Below are 22,263 nucleotides of genomic sequence, written 5' to 3'. Positions count from 1 at the left end.
TCCATGATGAATAATCAAACAAAAATTTTATTTTATTCATCAGACAACCCCACACCATACACTAGTTAGCATACATTTCAATTTCAATGAATAATCGCATACAATACACTAATCATGCCTAATTAGTGAACGTGGGCAACCAACCCAAAGATTACCTAAATTATTTAATTGAATGGCTAGGAAATTAGTTGTGAAATTGAAATTTTTTAAATTTTTTTAAAAAAGGAGTGAGCCAGGCAATCATCAATCATCTGTTACTGTTAGTTACCTGTTAAAGTCAGAACCGCCCCACTGACCATTACACTAATCCGATACTGAAAAATTAAATTAAAATGTTTTGACGAATTTAATAAAAATAATTTGATTTAAATAAAAAAATATTTAATGAAGAAATCAATAAATTATTCCATTTATCGACTAAAAAGGTAAAAGGTCGCGACCCATTAAAATCGTTTCGTACGCGGATATATAGAGCAGAACGCCATTGGTTGAATGTTGCATGGCCTAATTATAATTCAGGGATGTACTAAATAAAGTAGTTATTTACCGAGTCGGTCAAACAAAACCGAGTATTTTGTAACTAAACACAATTTAATTAAAATAAAAATTATTTTTGTTGTGTAAAAATATGTTGTTACAAAAAAATTTAATTGTACTTGTTTTAATAACCAAAGTTTTTATCAATTTTTACTCATTTTTTTTGCTTGTTAAATACACCTCCTTATTTGTAAACAAACCACTTCACTTTCGTTTGCCTGTCTAAATTGCTAAAAAAAAATCACTAGTTCGTCCGGACGTAACAAGCAGGGTAGGTGGATTCGTTAAATTAAATATTTACTATTTAAATTTTTCATATTTAAATTTTTGTTCAACTTTGGTTGAGTTGGTTTCGTTAAAAACTGATGTTTGTTGGATTGTATTCATTGTAATTATAATATATAATATATATTATATATTATATATTATAATTTATTATATTATATTGTTGTTTGAAGTTAGAAGTTAGAGAAGAAAAATTACTAAAAAAAGTAAAAAGTTTTTTTTATTAATTTCAAATGTTATTCAATAATATAATTTGTATTTATTTTTTTATATGAATAAATTTTAATTGAAATTTTTTGGAATAAATTGTTTAATAATAGTATTTTAATAATTATTACTATTATATTATAAAATTCAATTGATTAATGATTATTCTTATTTATTTTATTTATCATATATTAATATTAATTTTAAATGTTAATGACTTGACTAACTAAACGTTTAACCATAAATAAACACAATAAAATATATTTATATATACTAAACACATCACATCATGATCATATTATTATAAATAAAGTCATCAACTTAATTAGACATAAAACATAAGATAAAACAAACGCAAAAGAGAGTTTAACATTTTTTTTCAGCAGATGGAAATCTATATATTATATATATCAAATATGTTTTCATCTGAAATTTTTAATATAAATCATAACGTATAGTAGTCTAGAATAACAATAACTAATCTTATGTCATATTTTCAATTTGGTCTAGACTTCCCTATCTGGTCTAGACCAGATTAGCCAGACTCCTAGTAGATTGTGTCTTCTTTTTTTCCAGTCTGACAACAACATGGACATTTTAAAGCAAGAAATAGCAAAGAAAAAACAACTTCTTGAGAACAAGTCTTTACTGGTCAGTTGTGTTTCAGTTTTACTGATTACTTATATAATATTCATATTGCTATTTGTGTTTTTTGTGATAGCATTATTTTCTGACCTATTAATGAATAATTATTAAATATTATTATGAAATGATTCACTGAATGGTTTTTTTGTATGATTTAGGCCCCGAATAAGAAATATTTCAAAAGGTCGGAGCTGGTCGAGAAGGAGAGGGAGGAATACTGGCAGTCCAGCAAGCGGTCCAAGGTGGAAATTGATAAAGAGGTTTGTGGATGTAGTAGTAGTAGTAGTAGTAGTTGTTGTTATTGTTGTTGATGTTGTTGTCAATGAGATCGATATGAAGGTGTGTTGTTGTTGTGAATGAGATTGACAAGGAGGTATGTGGAAGCTGTTATTGGTTTTGTTGATATTTGTTGCCATTGTTATAGTGTTTGCTTTTGTTGTTGATGTTGTTTCAGTTGATGTTGTTATATCGGTTGATGTTGTTGTTTCGGTTGATGTTAATGTATGTTAATGTTGTGTTTGATGTATTTTGTTGATGATACTGTTTTTTAATAATAATAATAATTATGATGATGATGATATGTCATCATCACAAGCCTTCGCTAAGAATAATTAATTCAACGATAATGCAATACAATAGAGAGCCTCGATTTTGTGCTCCTTTGATGAGAATAGCCAGGGTTCAAATTCAAGCGATAACCCAGAGGAAGAAAAGAAGAAAGTTAATCTATCCAGGAAGGAGGTCAGTGTGTGTGTGTGTGTGAGTGTGTGTCTGTGTGTGTTTTTGTTTGTTTGTGTATGTATGTGTGTGTGTGGTTTTGTGTGTGTTTGTTTATGTGTTTAAGGTTTGCTTATGTGGAGGAAGGAGGTGTGTGTGTGTTTGTGCGTGTGTGTGTATCTTATTTTCATTGTTGTTCGCATAACGTTTGCAGTGAATAATTTGTCTTAGTGCATCTTCAAAAAGCGTTTTTTTTCTGACAAATTTCGTTACCCTAGAACAAGTTGAAGAAACAAAAGCACAACCACACTTAAAAAGTAATATATTAAACAAACAAACTTAAACCCATAAACTAACGAAAAATCAACCACACACATCTCTCTCCTGATTTATAATCAAACTTAGACACATAAACACACACTTAAACGCATAAACAGCCACACACACGAACACACACTTAAACGCATAAACAAACAGCCAAACACACGAACACACAAACACATAAACACACATAGCTTGCCAACAAATACTGGGTGACAACAATGAATATAATGTAAGATACACACACACACAAATATCGCCAACAAATACTGCATTATTCACTTTCCATGTCTGTGGTAGCAGTTTGGATTCCATTCCCTCAACAATTCAACTTCCGTTGTAATTAAACATAACATGGTGTGGTAGCGTTTGTATGGGATTCAAGCTGACAACGGATATCTTTCTAATGTATCTTAAATAGTCTTACTCTCGGGATGATTGAGGAGAGTTTGTTGAATGAATGATCGTTGGTGGATGGTTGTGGTCTGCTGTTTTGTTGTTGTTGTTTTGCATGCGTTTGCTACTGTTGTTGTTGTTGTTGTTCGTTTCTAGATTGTTGTTGCAATTTTGTGTTGGTTATACTATGCATTTCATCTTTATACGTAATGATGACCTCTACATCATCATGGTCACTGTCAAGGTCATTCGAAGGTTACGTGAGAGAGATGAACCAATCAGATTGTTCGGCGAGTCAGACTACGAATCGTTTCTGAGGTTGAGGAAGCTAGAAGTACTCGAACCGGAAGTTAACAAGGTTTGTGGTGTGGGGGTGTGATGATGTGGTTATGGGATTGCGTGTGTGTGCGTTTGGGTGTGTGTATGTGTGTGCGTGTGTGTGTGCGCGCGGTTTACCACTACCATCATCATCATTATTAATATCATCATCACTACCACCATCATCATCATCATTTATATCATCACATCACTACTACCACCATCATCATCATCATCATTTATATCATCTCAATCATCATCATCATATATATCATCACCGCTACCACCACCATCATCATCACCACCATACCAGGGTTTCAAAAACGACTTCCAAGACGCCATGGACAAGGTGGATGAAGACTATGTCAACGAGCTGCTCAAGTCGTCGTCAGATGGCTCCGAACAGATGGCATCACTCGGTGCTGACGTCAAGGTCGGTTTGTTGTTGTTGTTGCTGGTGATGTTTGTATTGTTGTTGTTGTTGCTGGTGGTGTTGTTGTTGTTGCTGTTGTTGTTGCTGATGGTGTTTGTATTGTTGCTGTTGTTGGTGATGTCTGTATTGTTGTTGTTGTTGCTGGTGGAGTTTGTATTATTGTTGTTGTTGTCGTTGCTGATGCTGGTGTTTGTATTGTTGTTGTTTTTGCTGTTGTTGTTGCTGGTGATGTTTGTATTGTTGTTGTTTTTTATGTTGTTGTTGCTATTGTTGATATTGCTGTCATTGTTGTTGTTGCTGGTGATGATGTTGTCGTTGTTGATGATGTTTTTGATGGTTGTTGTGTTGTTTATTGTTGTTGATATTCAACTATTGTTAAGCTAATGTTGCCTTTACCATGTTTTTTATTTTTGAAACTTGGGAATTGAGCCTGGTGCCTTTGTCATAACTAACAAACGCTTCGCCACTATGCTAATAATTTGTGCCACCATCAATTGAAGGTGAAAGACGACGGTACAACGTACGAAGAAGTCCTTGTGAGTTGAGGTTGCATGTTTGCACGCAAGTGTTTATGCCTCTGTCTGGCTGTCTGATTGTCTGTCTGTTTGTCTGTGTATATAATGCATATAGCTTTTCAATTTTTTTATGAGTTATTTTTATTCACAATTAATACGGCCAGAATAATTTGAGCGTGTATATTAGTAATTGAGATAAGTTCTAAATTGAGATAATTTATTAATAGATAAATAAATAATAATAATTATTATAATATTAGTATTATTTATTTGTCATTATTTTTATTATTATTGTTATTATTATTCGTTGTCATTTTCGTCGTGAATGCAGAAAATGTCAGAGGATTTCGGCAAGGGTAACGCGGCACTGGATTCTCAGGTCATGCTCAAGTTTCTCAAGGTTTCCAGTCTTCTCTACTCACAATTGTCATCACATTAGCGCGAAATTCGACTTCTTTAAACGTCTTTCATTGTGTCTATTTTTTTATCCCTTTTAAGAGTTTGGTTATTTTTATCATCTGCATCGCCGGCGTCATCATCATCTCATTTCTATTATCCTCTCCATCATCATTCCCCCTCCATCATCATCATTTCTATCTACAATCTTTTCCATCATTTCAATCATCATTACCATTTGCAGCGCCATCTTGCACCACCTCATCGCACTCATAACAAAGCCATCATCATCATCTTCCTCATCACCACCAGTTAGTACTGAACATATGGGGTGAGGAACTCAATAAGAGGCCACCAGAGGTCAAGAGAAGTCTTAAGGGTTCGTCGTCATCTACACCTACTCCTTCATTCTACGTTTTATTTCATTATTTATGTATTTTGAAAAATTTAAATAAATATTTTTTCTATCTAAGTTGGAATGTGTTTGTATGTATGTGTGTGTGTGTTTTTGTTTTTTTTGTGTGTGTATGTCTGTGTTTCTCTACTGTTGTGTGATATACAAACAACAACATATGGGCCTATCAGCTTATGTTTAGTTATCTATATATATATATATATATATATATATATATATATATATCTTGATATATGAGTATCATTTTTACTATCCATTGCAGTTTTATTACACCACCGCATGAATCATCTACCACCATCGTCACACTACCTTACCACCACCCCATGACTCTTCCACCACCACCTCCACCACCACCCAGGTAAGGTAGCCAGTGCCACTCACATGCAGACCGTCGCCTACATCAAACCTTTATTCAGGAAACTCAAAAAACAAGTCTCTAATTATTATCACTGTTGTTACTATCATTATTACCATTATTATTGTTATTATTATTATTATTATTGTTGTTGTTGTTATTATTATTTTAAGTTTATCTGTAAAGTAATTTTACTTGCAGTGGAATTCATACGCACGTCACATTTACAAATACTTTACAAGTACTCCTGCCATAGTAAAATACTTCGAAGTAGATACAGATTTTTTTTTTTTCCTCTGCAGACCGTCTCTGACGATATCTTCGCCTGCCTGGTCGACATCGTCAAGTTCATGATCGAGAGGCATTATTTGAAGGTGTAGTAGTAGTAGTAGTAGTAGTACTAGTAGTATTAGTTGTAGTAGTAATGCTGTTCTGGAATTTTTTTTGAATTAAATTTGATTACATCATTTAGAGTTATGTACGCTGGCTGAATTAAGTTTGTAATACGTCACATTTCGGTGAGTTAGCTCAGTCGGTAGAAGTGCCATGTCTGGCAATGTTATTACGCGATGGCCTTGTTCGAATGCTGTCTGACCGAAACACTCAGACGAAGTATTTATGTAGCTGTGGTGTGGATAGCAAGCAGAATCTTCGTGGCACAAAAACTTGGCTGTAAACATGGAATGATGTGTAAGCTGTTCTGCCTTCGTCAGAGCTGTATAGTAAAGACTATATTATGTTTGAATGCAGATTGATGTTCGTGTTTATCTACTTGGTTGTTGGTGTTTTTTCATTTTTCTTTCCACTTTATCCCCTTTCTCCATTCCTCTCCACGAAAATCATTCATTCAATCAATCATTTATTCATTCAATCAATCATTCATTCATTCAATTATTCATTAACCCACCAATCCATTCAATCGATCTTGAACCACCTCTAAAATCCGCATTATATTTTCTTTGCACCCAGGCCAACGAAGCCTACCTAGAAATGGCAATAGGGAACGCCCCGTGGCCCATCGGTGTGACCATGGTGGGTATCCACGCGCGTACTGGTAGGGAGAAAATTTTCGCTAAAAATGTTGCTCATGTACTGAATGATGAAACCCAACGAAAATACATCCAAGTTAGTTGCCGGCTGTTGTTTGTTGCTTGCTTTAACTTTTTTTTGAGTGCGGCGATTTTGCGAATTCGTATCAAAATTTGCTTCATTTGTCCAAAATGCTTGCTCAACCGTCATGTTTCATACCAACTAAGGACTCAGGTCTTAGTTTAGATTAGTTTTGTGCTCTGAAATAACTGGATTTCATATTCCTGCCAACAATGCCACTCAGCTATTTAAAATATTTCACATGTGTCTCAGTCGATGATAACTAGATGACAATAAATAAATCTTCCCATGCAGGCCTTGAAGAGATTGATGACGCAAGCACAGAAATATTTCCCGACCGACCCGTCAAAAAGTGTCAACTTCGAATCACAGACTAACAAACTTGCAGACTGAACAGAACATAACTGCAGTCACTTCGTTGATAGCTGCAATTTAGCGTTGTACATTATTGTAAATTGTCATTTGTTGAATACGTTGTTACATTACACTGTGCTCATTTGTGCACATTCTCGCATTATTATGTGTTTGTCCAATTTTAAAACTATATCTGATCAATCACTCTTCGTTTTGCGGCCAGAGACCCGGTTCCCCGAGGTAGGACATTGATCATTTTTTAAAGTTTTAATTTTTCTGTTAAAGTTTGAATCCACATTTAACGGGGGCATAGAAAGTTAGAGCAAGTTCAGAGAAGAGCGGCCAGAAGGTGCACACTAAAAAAACTTACCATACCATATCAGATAAAGTATGATTTGTTTAACGACACCAGGAAGAAGAAGGACCAGAGGTGATCTAATAGAAACGTATAAAATTGTAAATGGCACAGATATGTAAAAACTGATACCGATATTTATGTTTGACCCGAGAACAAGAGGACATAATGAAAGATTAAGAATGGAAAAAGAAAAATATAGAAAAAGTTTTTACAAATCGTATTAGTCAATAACTGGAATAACTTATCTCACGATGCAATTGATGCAGATTTAAATGTTTTTAAAAACTGTCTAGACACATTTATTGGATAAATATTTAACTTGCATCACAGTCTATTTTTATTGTTATTATGTTCATTAATCAACTCGACCAAAGTCAATAAATTTATGTGAACGTTTATTGAGATTTTTTCAATTTTATCTTCTGTGCATAGATAAATAATAAAATATGTAAATAGTTAAAATGGACGCAAAATGAAACATTGAAACACTTAACTGTGAAAAAACGAGACAAGTGACACACTCAACATCCTCTCAACTTGAACCTGCACCGCCACAAATGAGATCGCATGCTTTTTTATGCTTCTGCCAGTGGTTCACCTGGCACTCCCTCCTGCAGTACCACTCATTATGACATCTGGAACATTTCTTAGTGGAGGGCTCGCCACACAAAGCACACTTTGCTGGCTCCTCTATGAAGTTCTCAAGATTTTCAAAGCTGTATATTTCACTTAAATTTTTGGCCAATTTTTGGAAATTTTCGCTGGAGCTGCTAAAGTATTTGGATTCTTGATCTTTTGCTATGTTGGCCCACTTTCCACGGTACTTCTGTAGGTAGGTGTTTTTGATCTCAGGAAGTTGTTCAATTATCAAAGCACTTTTTGGAGGCTCAGGTTCAAAAATACTGAGTTGATCAAGAAATCTTTGTAGTTCAATGAGAACTGGCATCTGATCTAATATGAAGTCATTCAACATGGGCCTCAACTTCAACAGCGTGCTCTTCCTGTATGAGTTGAATTCGTAATTATTTCGAACCTTGGTGACCAGCAGTTGAAACAAACCAATCCACACCTGGCCCTCCACTTTTGAGATTTTATAAAATTCCTCGCCAGCAGCAGGACGCCACTCAGTCCCATCATGTTTCATGTGCTGCTTCATGTGAGTACACAGCCAGGGAGGATTCTCAAGCAGGTGGACGAATAATATCGGAACATCTAAATCGTTTAAAATTCTTTTAGTGGCTGATAGACTTATGACTTCCAGGTTTTCAATCATGAATCTCAGTATCGTGAGAGATTTCAAGGCAACCATGAAGTCAATTTTTTTGTTTTGTTTCATTAGCTCTTCAGATGTAGTCGTGTTGACTTCTTTGTATTTATCTTTTGACGCATCATTTTCTTTTCCTTCACAATAATGTCCAATACTTTGAAGTTTTGTCAGTTTGTTATAACAGTAATCAATAAGATCAAGAGATACCTCACTGACAGCTTCACATGAATTCTGGTGATACAAAACTGTTTCAAGCAAATTTACGACTGTAAGTTCGTGGTAGAGAATAAAATAAAATGGAAATGTTTGACCATTTTCATTCAAATTTTTCAAAAGTTTAGGAAAGACTTTAGCTTTCCATAGATCAATAATGATCAAATCAGCAACCAACACATTTAGCTTTTCATAAGTTATTAGAAATTCTTTAATAAACTCATCTTCATTTTGAAGGGCGTTGCACATTGCTTGCATGTTTAATTTTTCAACATATTCGTGCTGTTGGAGCCATCTTGGCGAACCAATCTCTGTTACATCAAAAATCGACAATGACTCAACGTATGCTTCAGCTTCTGGAGCCAAAAGGACTTGATTTTTGTCCATTGTCTGTGATGAAAGCAAGAAATAAAATTACTGCAGTCGTAATGTCTCCTAATAAATGTAAGTTAATACTTCAAAGTACTTTATACTACCAATTCGGGAAAAGATTTTACTAACACGACAAGTAACATTAAACATTAAGTATCCATGACAACAGCAAACTTAGCATCAACAAGTCACCATTCCGAAAATATTATAAACATTGCTAAATCTTTAATTAATTGATTATCTTTTTATAATAAATTGAAAAAAATTATATTTTTTTAAATTTATTTACCTTTTTTTTAAAAACTAAAAAACTAGATAATGATCGCTATATTAAATATTGTTTTGCCCATCCTTATTTTTTTATCAGCTTCACTTTTGTCCGCTGTTGTTTTTGTGATAAATTTATTTTTTTGTGGCTTAAGTTAGCGGTTTTTAGGTCTCAATTTATTAATTTTTAATTATTACCCAAATTTAAATGAGTTAATTATATAATTATAACATTAGTTAGGGCCGATTTTCTTTGCTGAAAGACACATTAGAATCTAATTTACAGCCGAGCAAACAAGATGGATGTCGATGATTCGAATTCGGTCAGTCAGATGAAAAGGTACCGAAGCGAGCCCTTCCTCTTCAAGAACCCCAACCCGCCGAACCTCAGGAAACAACATTCCTTCCAACAAGATGAAGACTCGCAGAGGTTTCATATAATTAATATAATAATAATTTCTATGAAAATTTTACTTTTATAATTTATATTTTATTTATTTTTTAATAAAGTTCTTTATTTTATAATAGTAGTTTTTAAAATTAATTATTAAAAAATTTATCAAAGTTTTTTAATTTAATTAAAGTTTAGACTTTAAAATATATTAGATTTCTTTAGTAGTAGTGAGTAGTCTCTTCCCTAACTAAAGCTAAGGTTTAGCTTTTTCTTTTAGTATGAGAAGTTTAAATTTGAATTTATAGTTAATTATTAAAAAAAATTATAAGAAAAATAATAAAGAACAGTTAATACTTTTCTTAATGTTTTAATAAAACTAATTTTTTATTCTTTGAATAAATGAATCTGTTTGTTTCTTGTTTATTTGTTTGTTGGTTTGTTTGTTTGCTTCTTATTGACTTACTTACAAACACCTTAACTTTTAACTTTCAAGTGACTCACTTACTTTAACTTTAAATAACTTTTACCTTTACTTAGTTTTTTTTTTGTATTTTTTGATGAAAATGCGATTGTGATCAATTCAGATTAGATTTAAATTTAATCTTAATCATTTAATATTTAAATTTTTATTATGAATATTAATTAATTAATTTAATTAATTAATTAATAAATAAGATAAACTATACAATGTGCAGCATTAATTAGTTACTAAATTCTCCAGTTATAATACTGAATAATCAGGGTATTTTGTTTAATAATCATAATTAATTGATCAATTATTTACTGATAATTATAACTAATTAATTCATTAATTGGTGAGCATTAATGAGCAGTCACAGTGCTAAACAGAGAAACAATAAAAACCCTGTTCATTCATTAATGTTTAAGTGCGTGAATAACTATTAATTATAACTTATTTAGTATAATTAATAATAATTATAATAATAATATAAAATATTAATTATATTTATAATTCATTACAATTATTAATTATTAAATAATTATTAATTATTATATAATTATTTATTACATTTGTTAGTCCATTTCCATTGAATCGACCTCAATTACTGGGCAGAAGGTTCCGCACAAGTCAAGTTCATCTCACTCCATCTGTTGGTTTTTGTTTATTTTGTGTGTGTGTGCGTGCGTGTGTGTTGTGTGTGTTCCTGTTTGTGTTGAATTTGTTTCTTTGTTGATGATTGTTGTAATTTCTTTTGTAGCAAACTTTTATTAGAAAAAAAAGTTTAAATTATTGCTCTTCGTGGCAAGCCTTTGTTGCTGACTGCATTTTATTTCTAGCAAGCTGAGTGAGAAGACACATTTCATGTTTTAATCATATTTTTTATTTGGCTTTTTTCCATTTTTATTATTAATGGTTGAAGCAGACGCAACAATTATAATAATAACTGCCAAAATAATGACCCCAAACAACATTAAGAAATAAGCAAGCAACAACATCAATGCTGTCCAACAACAATTCAACAACAACATCAACAACAACATCATCAATAACAACACCACCAACGACAACAGACAATCAATAAGATTCCATCAAGATTGAATCAAATAAAACTCGAGGAGACCATAGATAAGTCAGATATAGAAACTGCACATGAGAGGTTTGCTTGTTCTATGCTGTTTGTTCTTTGTGAACTGGTCTATTCGTTCTTTGTTTGGTTAAGTTCTTTTGTCACTGTTATTAACTATTTTCATTTGGTATTTTTTCACGTTGAAAATGTTGTTCTCGTGGTTCGTTGTTTTTTAATTAGCTGTTTTTTGATTTCAACATTTTTCTCTTTAATATTCATATCCTCATTAATATCGATATTCTACTCATGAATATTAATATCATGTTCATTAATTTTTATATGTTACTTCATCACAGGGAAGTTCAGTCATCACTTTGCATAAATCAGTCATGGGATGACTTCTCATTGGTTAGCTTTGTTGTCCAGTTAGACTCATTGGCATGCATTCATTAACATATCTTGCTTTAATCTTATCATCAAATTGTTAAATTGTATGCACCGAATGAAATGTCAAAATTAGGAAGACAGCGAGTCGATGTTGATTGACAGCATGCTTGGAGGGGGAAGTGGAGGAAAGAAGACCCCAACATCGTCGTCGTCACAAGAGCCACTTCTGATTAGCACGAATTGTTTTCTGTCGAACCATCAAATGAGCACCCAATCTCCAACCAGGGTTGGCAAGCAGTGCTACTCCCCCTCACTTCAGCAACCAATCAAGGACAACTCCTTCATCTCGACAAGTCCTCATTGGTCCGTTTGAAACTATTTATATTTTTTTTTTCATCATTGTTATCATCAACAGCAACAACAGTAGTAGCAGTAGTGGTAGTAGAATTAGTAGTGGTAGTAGTAGTAGTAGTAGTAGCAGCCATAGTAGCAGTAGTAGTAATAGCGTGTTATTATTATTATTATGTTGATGATGAAGATGATGTCAACGCTGATGGTGGTAATAATTTATAAACTGCAGTAACAGTTTGAGCCCAGTGATGTTCAGACCCAGCCCCCTCTGTGCCACCAAGAGGAAATGTTTGTCACCTCATTATTACCATTATTGACGTTTTGATTTTTTTTGTGTGTTATCGTCATCACATTTTTAAAATCATTTTGTAATATTGTCTTGTTGGAGTTTCTCTGTCCGTCAGATTGTGATTTTTAATGAGTAATAATTTTGAAAAGTTATCATTGCTCTTTTTTTTCACCAATCGTCATCTCCATCAATGGTTGATCATGACACCCAGAAGTGCCATCACCAACCTCTACGTACATCATCATTGACGTCAGTCACTGCTTCATCATCGATCATCATTGTTAACATTATCTCATCAGCATTATCATTTTTTTTCCTTCATCATCATTGTCATCGTCGCCGTCATATTTTTCATCATCCTCATCATCATCGTTGTCATCTTCATCATCGTATTTTTCATCATCGTCGTCATCTTCACCACCACCACACACGCAGATGATCTGATCGAGGGCAGTACCACCACCGCCAACTACATCACTCCTGCTAAAAGATTCTTCCCATCACCATCATCATCACCATCGTCATCATCATCATCATCTAGTCTTCCGTCACCGACGTCTTCGTCATCCTTAGCTTCATCGTCGTTGTTATCATCGTCGTCATCATCTTCATCATCGTCTGCAAAGTTGGGAATTTTAGTTAAAGAGTTTTCTTATTATTATTTATCATTTTTTATTTTTTTTTAATTTCTTTCTTTTCTTCAATTTTATACCATCTTGTATTAGATATTTTGTGCAATGATTTTATATTTTTCAATAATTTTGTGTGTTGTTGTTATTATTATTATTATTTGTTATTAGCGTTAGCTACAAAGATCATTTTAAGTGATTTAAATTCATTACAGCTCCAAAGATTCAGGTATGCTGAGTGATGATCAGCTCATGTCGTCATCATCATCATCGTCGTCGTCATCATCAGTTTCAACGTTATCAGATGAGCCAATGATATCTCCAGCCTGTTCCTCGTCGTCGTCATCATCATCACTGTTCCTGGCACCTCAGTCATTTCCACACTCACAGTCATCGTCATCATCGTCGTCATCATCGTCATCTTGTCTGCTCACTTTAACAGCTCCCACCCCAGTCTACACACATGGAATGCAGTTTGATGATGATGGTGATGATGGAAATGTACCAACATCATCATCATCATCATCATCATCTCACATCTCACTTTATCATCAACATCGTAATTAATTAATTAATTAACTATGCTGCATTTTTATAAGCCAGACAAACCTTTTTCCATCTAAGTTTTTTTAATAACTCTGTGTGCATATGTGTGTGTGTGTGCGTGTGCGTCTGTGTGCTTTTGTGTGTGTGCGTGCGTGCGTGTGCGTGCGTGCGTTAGTTGTGTACGTGCACAGTTGATATTAATGATTTTTTAGGATTGGTATCTTCTGCCATGACGTCACGTCAGTAACGATTTGGATATATCTCTGTAGTGAGTAATAATCTTCATCTGCCTCTGAAATCCTACAGTCTGAAATTTCTTTTCAAATTTCGGTTTTGTGAACGCTGTAATTACACTATATTATAATAATTATATTATTGTTAATTAATATTATAACCTTTGGTGAAACTTATAATGATAATGTTTTTCCAATTTCTTTGCTCTTTAAGCCTCCTGAACTTCGCTTATGATTAAATAATTAATTTCATTAATTTAAAACAACTATTCAGTTTCTTCATCAGTTAATACTTACTACATCTTCAGCAGTCTGACTTCTATTGAGTTTTTGCCAAGAGAATATCTCAGTGCGTCATGCATTTTTAGTTGCAAGCAGTTTAAAATGAATTTTTTTTGACACAATGTCGTGTTGCATACCTTTTTAAAATATTTTTTGATAGATTAGCTATTTATTTATAGACTGTATACGATGGCTTGTCTGTGTGTGTTTATGTGAGGAGTGTATAGGTAAGAAAGAAAAAAAGATTGTGGTGTGTGTGTGTGTGTGTGCGCGCGCATGCAAACCATGTTTATGTATGTATGTGTTGAAATAACCATTCATAAAAGATAAAAATTTATTTATTTATTCATCAAAGTAGCTATGCAAGTTGTGTGTGTGTGTATGTGTGTGTGTGTGCGTGCTACGTTTAAAAGCGCGAACACAAAAATGTTTTTCGTTAATATTTAACTTGAATTTGTACAGTTCTTTAATTCAAAGTTTATCTGATGTTTGTTTTTTAATATTTATTAATATATTTGTAGTTTTAATATGTTGTTAGTAGTTTCATGATTCGTCACTTTGTATCAATTTATTAATAATTTAATTATTTAAATTCTCAATTAATTAATTAAATAAATAATTAAGTAGTAAATAAAGTTTGTTTTTCTTTATTTCCTGTTTATTTATGTATTTTAAATTATTTATAAAAAATGTTGGATTGAATTTAAGTTCATTCAATTCAGTCAGTTTCGGGCCGAATGATAGAATATGGCACCGTGAACTCTTCATTTCTTAAAAATAATTTTAAAATTATTCCAACTAAGATTTTATTGAAAATCTTCTTAACGTGTGAACGGTAGAAACCGTTTAATCGGACCATATCAGAATTTGTACAAATTAATCAAATCGAGTTGCTGGTCCAGTCCTACTCCCTGCTAGCAAAATCTGGTCTCTTTTGATGATGTAGCGTGTTTTTTAAAAGCAATAACATAGCGCGGTGGTTGTTACTGGAGGCACCGTTGGAACGAATATGTTTCAAAAGTCAGTAGTACATTTGTCTGATTTATTTATTTGTAACACATTATTTCTAAAAAGAAAGATAGATGCTATGACTCGCGCGCAAGATCGGCGCCTGTTCGTCATGTTTGACGCGTCTTGCTTGGAAAAGTGTGCATTTAAAAAGTTGCGTGTCTTCGTCTTTATACGAAACTTCGAAAGAAAGTGATGTCTGTGCAAGATAAATGGATGGTAAACTTTTTCAAACTTAAGAACTAGAGAATTTTGATAATATATTATATAATAATTATAAAGAGTAAATAATTATATATTATAATATAATATTATATATATCCATATGTTAAACAGAAACAACACATTCGACATTTTGAAAGTTCTCAAACGATGTTAAACATCAACATTCAGTCAGAAGATTTTATAAAAATGAACAAAAGACGCTAATTTTTTTTTTTTATTATCTCCAATCTAGAGGAAGATCACGAAAACGCATGCAACAAAGTTGATCGCAGATTACAACACCTCTGAATGACGAACGCACCAACACTACCAACAACATCCTCAACAACAACAACATTAACAACTGAACTTTTTAAATTAATGTATATGTATGATAATTGAAATATATAAATGCAGGATGAAATTCGCGCCAAAACAAACGACTATACATATATAAATATATACATATGTGTGTGTGTGTGTATGTTCTTGTGTGTGTGTGTGTGTGTGTGTGTGTGTGTGTGTGTGTGTGTGTGTGTGTGTGTGTGTATGTATTTAGCGATTAAATGGTTAAGTAATGTAGTAGAAACGTGATCGCCTGACTATTTATTAAATACGTCACGACATAATCATTATTAATTAGTTAAATATTGAAACATTGTAAATGCACGTACACACACAAACTAACACACACGCCGAAAGAATTTGGTCATGTAATATTTGTCTATAAAAATATTCTAAAATTACAACCAATGAATTTGTTATTTAGTTAAAGTAAATGTATAATCGAAAAATAAAAAGGAAACGGGTTGAAAATTTAAAGTGACATATCAACGAGTAGCGTTTATTGCGGAATAAAACCCCAAAGTATTTTAACAGCAGCAACATCTGGTCGTTTACATGAAATAGATTAGTCTCTTAAAAAATTTAAAATGTCTATATATTAAACGTCAATTGATTCGTACAGAAAAACATGAGATGAGTAACAGTCGTCTAGTTTTAACTGACGACGTATGCATGCACCAAAACTTAAATTTCAAATGTCAATTGACAACTAAAGCTAAGAGATACCATACAATATAAACAACTAATTAACATACGGAAATACATCAACACACACACACACACACACACACACACAATGTATGTATGAAGTTATGTTAAAAGTTTTATGTACGTAGCGAAAACAACATTAGCGAAACACGTTGATGAGTCAGCATGTGACGACACTTTAAGAATGAACAGGCATATACAAAACTACAGTGATTAACTCCCCAAACAAATGAACCGCGGATTTGAACTGATTCTCACTAATCAAAAAACTTCAACATTAGAAGTAAAGTTACTCTTGAATCCATCTCAGAAAAAACTGCTGATATATCATGTCTTTACATAAATACATACATTACAAACATACATACAATATATAAACAAACACACATACATACACACACACGCACACGTACATACACATGCACAAACACATATATTACTTCTTATATAAATAAAATTAACAGTCATCATTCAAACAGTTATCAGTTGACCCTTCTATATACCACATGTAAAGCAAACTTGTCTTTACATTCAACTCTCAGTATAGTGTGCCGTGAACTAAACAAACAAATAAGAACAGATAACGTAAACATATATGCAACAATGAACCAATTAAAACATTATGCACGTACAACCCAATCAATTATGTAATCGATTAGTTAATTAACTAATAATTAAATGATTAAAATAAATGACACATACAATTTTCGTATTAGCTTCATCAAAGAAATGTGATAGAATCGAAACGAGATGAACAGGTTGAAATTATGAACATTGAAATGTCATGAACCAACCAAACAAAGTTTAACTACATTAAAATCTTCGATCACACTAAAAAATTGACCATAAGAAACAAGGAAAGACTCTTCAAATACATAGAGATTTTTAAAAAAATTATGCTTAATCCGATTTCATTAAGTATCTTATTTACCGTTTATACAAGTTTATTTTAAAGCCTGTTTTTTGACAGGAACGGAATGACTGAAATAAAAAAAAATGAAAATAATTATTGCTAACTCTAAAAGCAGTTGCAATTAAGTACCCGTTTTTCGTATCAGTTAAGTTTTGATTCATTAAATACATCATTAAAATCGTTGTCGTTAAAGGGCAGCAGGGTTGTTAACAATACCCAAAATTTGTATCGCCATAATCGGCTTAAAAATATATTGCTGATACAAACACCGACACTCTTTTTTAAGAGTACTACTGCCGACGAAACCAAAACTTTGTTCCTTAACTGACAAAAAAGGAACTATTTTTTAATCCGCAACAATGCATTCGGTAGTTAAAACATAACGTAAAAATGATTTTGTGGCGATAATTTGTTTGAACCATCAAATTTAAAGCAAGTAAAGCTAAATATTTACGTCCAGGGTCGGATTTTTAGGTCTGGAGGCCCTGGAGCAACAAAGAAGCGAAGGCTCCTCACTTTTTCAGAATATAAAGAACAGTATTTTGCCAAATCTTACATAAATTCATTGCCAATAAATAAAAATATTTCAGCAAAAATAATGCATAATTTTCATTTTATAAATCAACTGCCTTTTGAAAAAGTTGTTGAAGTAAAGATGAAAGTTTTTTAAAGTTTATTTTTAAACCCCAACAATTTATTTCAAGATATAAGGAACAGCGGTGACAAAACCCGTGCTTTTAAAAATGAAAATTCAAAAAAACTACTAAACTCAATCTTAAATTTCAAACTTATTTAGAAAACGTCCCAAACTTCTAAAATTGAAGTGACCCTTAATAAAAACATCCATCTACCTGACGTACAGAAATAAAAGTATCGGCTATATCAAGTTGGATACACGGCGTCAAAAATAGTGCCGCTACCTAACCCACCGATACAATATCGGCAATAGCGATACTTCGATATTAACAACCCTGATGGCAAGTAATGCTAAAAACGGACGCGCCGAGATGTAGTGGTTGAGGCGTCTGCTACTGCTGCACCACGCTCGGATAGATCCAAACAAGTCCAGACAAGCACAGTGCCGTTCCCTCAGGTAGACTTGTGAATGTTTAACGTAAAGTTAATTGAAAAAAAGAAAATTGAATGCATTATTTATGATTAAAGGACTGTTTGTAGGAACCTTATTTATAAGTCTCTTCCGTATTTTGTAAAGTCTGTGGTTTCTTAAGTCAGAGAAAATAGATAATAATAATAATATTGCTGGCGATTGTAATTGAATAAGCAATTCAAGTAACAAGATGTTAAAAAATTAGAAGAAACGTCTTACAAGATAACAGATAACCAACCAACGGGCAGGCCAACTGACCAGCCAACCAACCACTAACTTTAATGTTTGCTAAATACAAAGGGATGTAGAAATGATAAAGTAAGCTTATCAGCCTACGCTAGATGTTATTTTATTCTAGAAACTCAATTCAGTTAACATTCGAGATTTACCAGTCAGGTTATTTTTAGGTGTCTGACTAAGCCAAGTCAATATAATAATAATATATAATAATAATAATAATAAACAATAACAATAAAGTTAATCTCCCACTGCAGTCTAATAAACTGCAGCCTGATTACGACTGAAAAGCCTGGCGAGCAGGTAAAAAATAACTTCAAACTATGATTCAAATTGACGCTACGTCAAAGAAATTTCCAAAGGAAATCGTGTCCTAGTGGAAAAGACATCAACGTACAATTCTCACACCCCACTCACGATGAAGGAGCTATATCAGTTGTCCGTTAGGTTCGTTCGGACCTTCTATGTATCTAACAAAAATGATTGAATACTGTTAAGGTCATCCAAAAACGTCCGTCCAAAAATATTATAAGCAAATGTTTAGGTTCTCTGGAACAAGAATTTTAAAAAGATTTAAACATGTTTATATATGATGACTAGAACGCGTTTGTATGAAAAAACACACACACACACATACACACACACACATATATATATATAATATATATATACATATACTTATATAGAAATTTGAACATGTTTATATATGATGACTAGAAAAAAACACACACACATATACACACACACATATATATATATATAATATATATATATATATATAATATATATATATTATATATATATATATATAATATATATATCATCCACACACACTCACACGCACCACACGTTTACACACACATGTATATATAAGCAGCCAACAGAGAAATAAAAATTACTAAAATTTTGTATTTTCTATGACAGCGTACAGAAAATGCGTGAAACACGATTGAAAATTATTTGAAATATTCGCAAGAAATTATGCAAAAAATATAAGCAGAGTCAAAAAATAAATTAAAAAAAACTCTTTATGACTGAACGTTTGATGCTGAACGATATTTACTGAACGTGACAAGACAGTTAAAAAGAAAAACAAAAGAATATAATTCACAAGAATAATTTAAATATGTAACCAAAAAAAATTTTAAATACAAAAAATATAAACTATCAAAAAATGAAAGTCGGAGTTATTATTTTAAATTATTTAGAAGGTTAAGTATCTAGATAGAAATCGTCCATTTTAAAAATTATACGTAAAGATATAGCAATGTTTGGCACAAAAAATACCAAACGATGTTACAAGTTAAAATGGTCCCAGTAAAAATAAATTAAATTATTTTAAGTTATCCGCTTGTTTGTTGTCTTTTTCGTTTTTTAAATTAATCTCTGAATAGAACTAGGAGATCTTAGGTTGTACAGTGAAAGGAACGAATTGTGAGACACTTATATAAAGGGATTTTTCAATTTTCTAATTGAGATATTTGTTTGAAATGTGTGTGTGTGTTGCATGTATGTGTGTGTGTGTGTGTGTGTGTGTGTGTGTGTGTGTGTGTGTGTGTGTGTGTGTGTGTGTAAAGAAGCGTTTGTTGGTACGCACGATGACTGCCGATTTGTTTCTATGCCAGCAAATGTTCAAACACATGAGAGTGAGAGAGAGAGAGAGGAATGTATCTATCACACTACGTTTTAGGAATTAAAAATCTGTAAAATATCAGCCCAGTAGAGGCAGTGCAAGTGTGGATGAAATAAATTTGATAAAAAGTTGATTGAATGTAGAGGAGGCATGCTACGACAACCGCAAATAAAATAACCCTTCATAGTAGTTAAGCGCATGGAATGACAAGTAGAAAAACATTGTATAACAAACTTGCGTTGAACTGACACGACAAGCTGGTCTCTGTCCAAAAATAAAAATTCAATTTCTTACATTTAAATGTAATATATTTAAATAAAGTACTCTCAAAACATGCCGAACTCCTAAAACTCCTAAAAGAATGGCTTTATTAACGCTTTCATTGTTTTGTATTCACGATGATTCAACCAATTATTATCCACAAACAATGGTAAAGTGATTATAAAAGGACAAGAACGAAGCTGGTATGAAAGAGCACCATTACGTTAAAAGTCTTCACCAATCTCGAAATTACACCATTACATTAAAAGTCTTCACCAATCTAGAAATTACACCATTACATTAAAAGTCTTCACCAATCTCGAAACGCTCTCTGAAGATGCGTTCAACAAAAAGCTCCTTGGATGAAAAATACCCACTCGATAGCGTCAGCACATTCAAATCAAATTTTATTCAATCAATCCAAATTAATAATAATTAGGTAATGATTAGGAGACCAAAGCTAAAAGAAAACAAAATTCTTGTGTCGCAGGCCACCGTTCACAAATTGTTCATTCTAGCACAATGTTTAAGTAAATTTATAATTCATGACAAAATTAACATAATGCACATTACCGCATCATCAGCGCTAAGACATGAAGTCGGGTGAATTTTGGTGAAGTCTTTTTGTGGTAGTAGTAATTACATAAAAAGCGTGCCAACAGGAATTCAAAATATCGGTAAGCCAGCCACAAAACTGACATACATACCCACATACACACACAAATCCACACACACACACACACACACACACACACACACACACACACACACACACACACATACATTATTATTGTGATATTTTGCTGAATAAAAGATTGTTTCAATTCAATCCAATTCAATACACACACACACATACACACACACACACATACACACACACACACACACACGCATACATACTTATAAACATACATGGCTCGTTGTTTGAATTTGTTGTTTTAGCTGTTATTTCTGCTTTCTTCTCGGTTAAAAGTAGTTATTTAATGTTAACAATTTCGTAAATTGCAGTAGTAAATTTTCTAGAATAAGCTGGTATTAAATTTAACTCATAAAATTTTGTTTTTTTCGTTAAATTTGATAAAGTTTTGTTTCGAATTATTGTCACGTGATTGAATAAATTATCTGCTGTTAAAAATCTGGCTGAGGCTAATTATAATATTAGATACAACAAATACAATGAGCTCGCGTTACAGCTGTACGAAGTGTGCAAAAGTAGTTCCGAGTAAGGAGTTGTTGATTTGTGCATGTTGCAAGTCTTGCGCTCACAACAAATGTGAAATTAATGATGACATTTTGGAAATTTTGAAAAATTCTAAAGGATTAAAATGGTTTTGTCACCGTTGTTTTGATTTGTCATTGGATATTGGTTCTTTAGCTAAATCAGTGGACAATACGAAAAATCAAATTGTCACTCAGCTGGACGTATTAAACGAAATATATATGAAAATAAAACTTGATATTGATAACATAAAAGTGAATATTGAACGCAATGAGTCAAGGCTAGATCAACTTGATCGTTTTGATACAACTGTGCGTGATGGACTTGAGACATGCAAAAACGAATTGAAAGAAACGTATGCTGGCATCGTTAGTAAAGGGGGTGGTGCAAATATTGACGCCATCAGGAGTGAAGTAAAATCGTTTCAGAAAGCTCTGGATGAGGCAAATGAAATTAAAGAGAGGGAATCAAACCTGCTGATGTTTCGTCTATCGGAGAGTGATGAT

At 32.6% G+C, this 22,263-nt stretch overlaps 4 protein-coding genes across 4 annotated transcripts in view; 2 read left to right on the top strand and 2 right to left on the bottom strand.

Moving 5' to 3' along the window:
* The first annotated feature begins 744 nt into the window (after window positions 1–744).
* Window positions 745–7,760, top strand: HELRODRAFT_185800 (hypothetical protein). The gene is made up of 15 exons (XM_009023814.1): window positions 745–913; window positions 998–1,027; window positions 1,553–1,680; window positions 1,833–1,934; window positions 2,314–2,415; window positions 3,353–3,466; window positions 3,740–3,859; window positions 4,360–4,395; window positions 4,706–4,774; window positions 5,083–5,149; window positions 5,544–5,617; window positions 5,843–5,914; window positions 6,510–6,665; window positions 6,945–7,290; window positions 7,485–7,760. The coding sequence occupies exons 3-14, from the start codon at window positions 1,618–1,620 to the stop codon at window positions 7,041–7,043; spliced, it is 1,074 nt and encodes a 357-aa protein (XP_009022062.1). The 5' UTR covers window positions 745–913; window positions 998–1,027; window positions 1,553–1,617; the 3' UTR covers window positions 7,044–7,290; window positions 7,485–7,760.
* Window positions 7,761–7,894: 134 nt separating this feature from the next.
* On the bottom strand, window positions 7,895–9,229 carry HELRODRAFT_176448 (hypothetical protein; the record flags this gene model as incomplete). Its single annotated transcript, XM_009023813.1, has 1 exon — window positions 7,895–9,229. One exon carries the CDS (start codon window positions 9,227–9,229, stop codon window positions 7,895–7,897), a length of 1,335 nt encoding a protein of 444 aa, XP_009022061.1.
* A 551-nt stretch (window positions 9,230–9,780) lies between these two features.
* Window positions 9,781–12,164, top strand: HELRODRAFT_176447 (hypothetical protein; the record flags this gene model as incomplete). The annotated part of the gene is made up of 5 exons (XM_009023812.1): window positions 9,781–9,911; window positions 10,915–10,969; window positions 11,409–11,494; window positions 11,761–11,812; window positions 11,925–12,164. 5 exons carry the CDS (start codon window positions 9,781–9,783, stop codon window positions 12,162–12,164), a joined length of 564 nt encoding a protein of 187 aa, XP_009022060.1.
* Window positions 12,165–15,690: 3,526 nt separating this feature from the next.
* HELRODRAFT_208518 (hypothetical protein) overlaps window positions 15,691–22,263 on the bottom strand; it is a 15,454-nt gene continuing 8,881 nt past the window's right edge. The window contains exons 12-16 of the mRNA XM_009023971.1: window positions 18,299–18,394; window positions 16,490–17,365; window positions 16,345–16,466; window positions 15,884–16,270; window positions 15,691–15,843 (exon numbers count right to left, since the gene is read on the bottom strand). The gene's annotated coding sequence lies outside the window, so the exon portion shown is untranslated. The remainder of the gene's footprint in view (window positions 15,844–15,883; window positions 16,271–16,344; window positions 16,467–16,489; window positions 17,366–18,298; window positions 18,395–22,263) is intronic.

This window comes from Helobdella robusta (genome assembly GCF_000326865.2).
Source record: "Helobdella robusta unplaced genomic scaffold HELROscaffold_38, whole genome shotgun sequence".
Taxonomy (NCBI): Eukaryota; Metazoa; Annelida; class Clitellata; order Rhynchobdellida; family Glossiphoniidae; genus Helobdella; species Helobdella robusta.
The sequence above is the reverse complement of the archived record's forward strand: the minus strand, read 5'-3'. Positions and strand labels throughout refer to the sequence as shown.

What these genes read in the sequence shown, in the direction of transcription:
- HELRODRAFT_185800 (XM_009023814.1), top strand. Translation starts at nt 1,618, where the DNA reads ATGGACATTTTAAAGCAAGAAATAGCAAAGAAAAAACAACTTCTTGAG. An exon ending in CACTCGGTGCTGACGTCAAG is followed by an intron (nt 3,860 to 4,359) that starts GTCGGTTTGTTG and finishes CATCAATTGAAG; the next exon opens with GTGAAAGACGACGGTACAAC. An exon ending in CCCAACGAAAATACATCCAA is followed by an intron (nt 6,666 to 6,944) that starts GTTAGTTGCCGG and finishes CTTCCCATGCAG; the next exon opens with GCCTTGAAGAGATTGATGAC.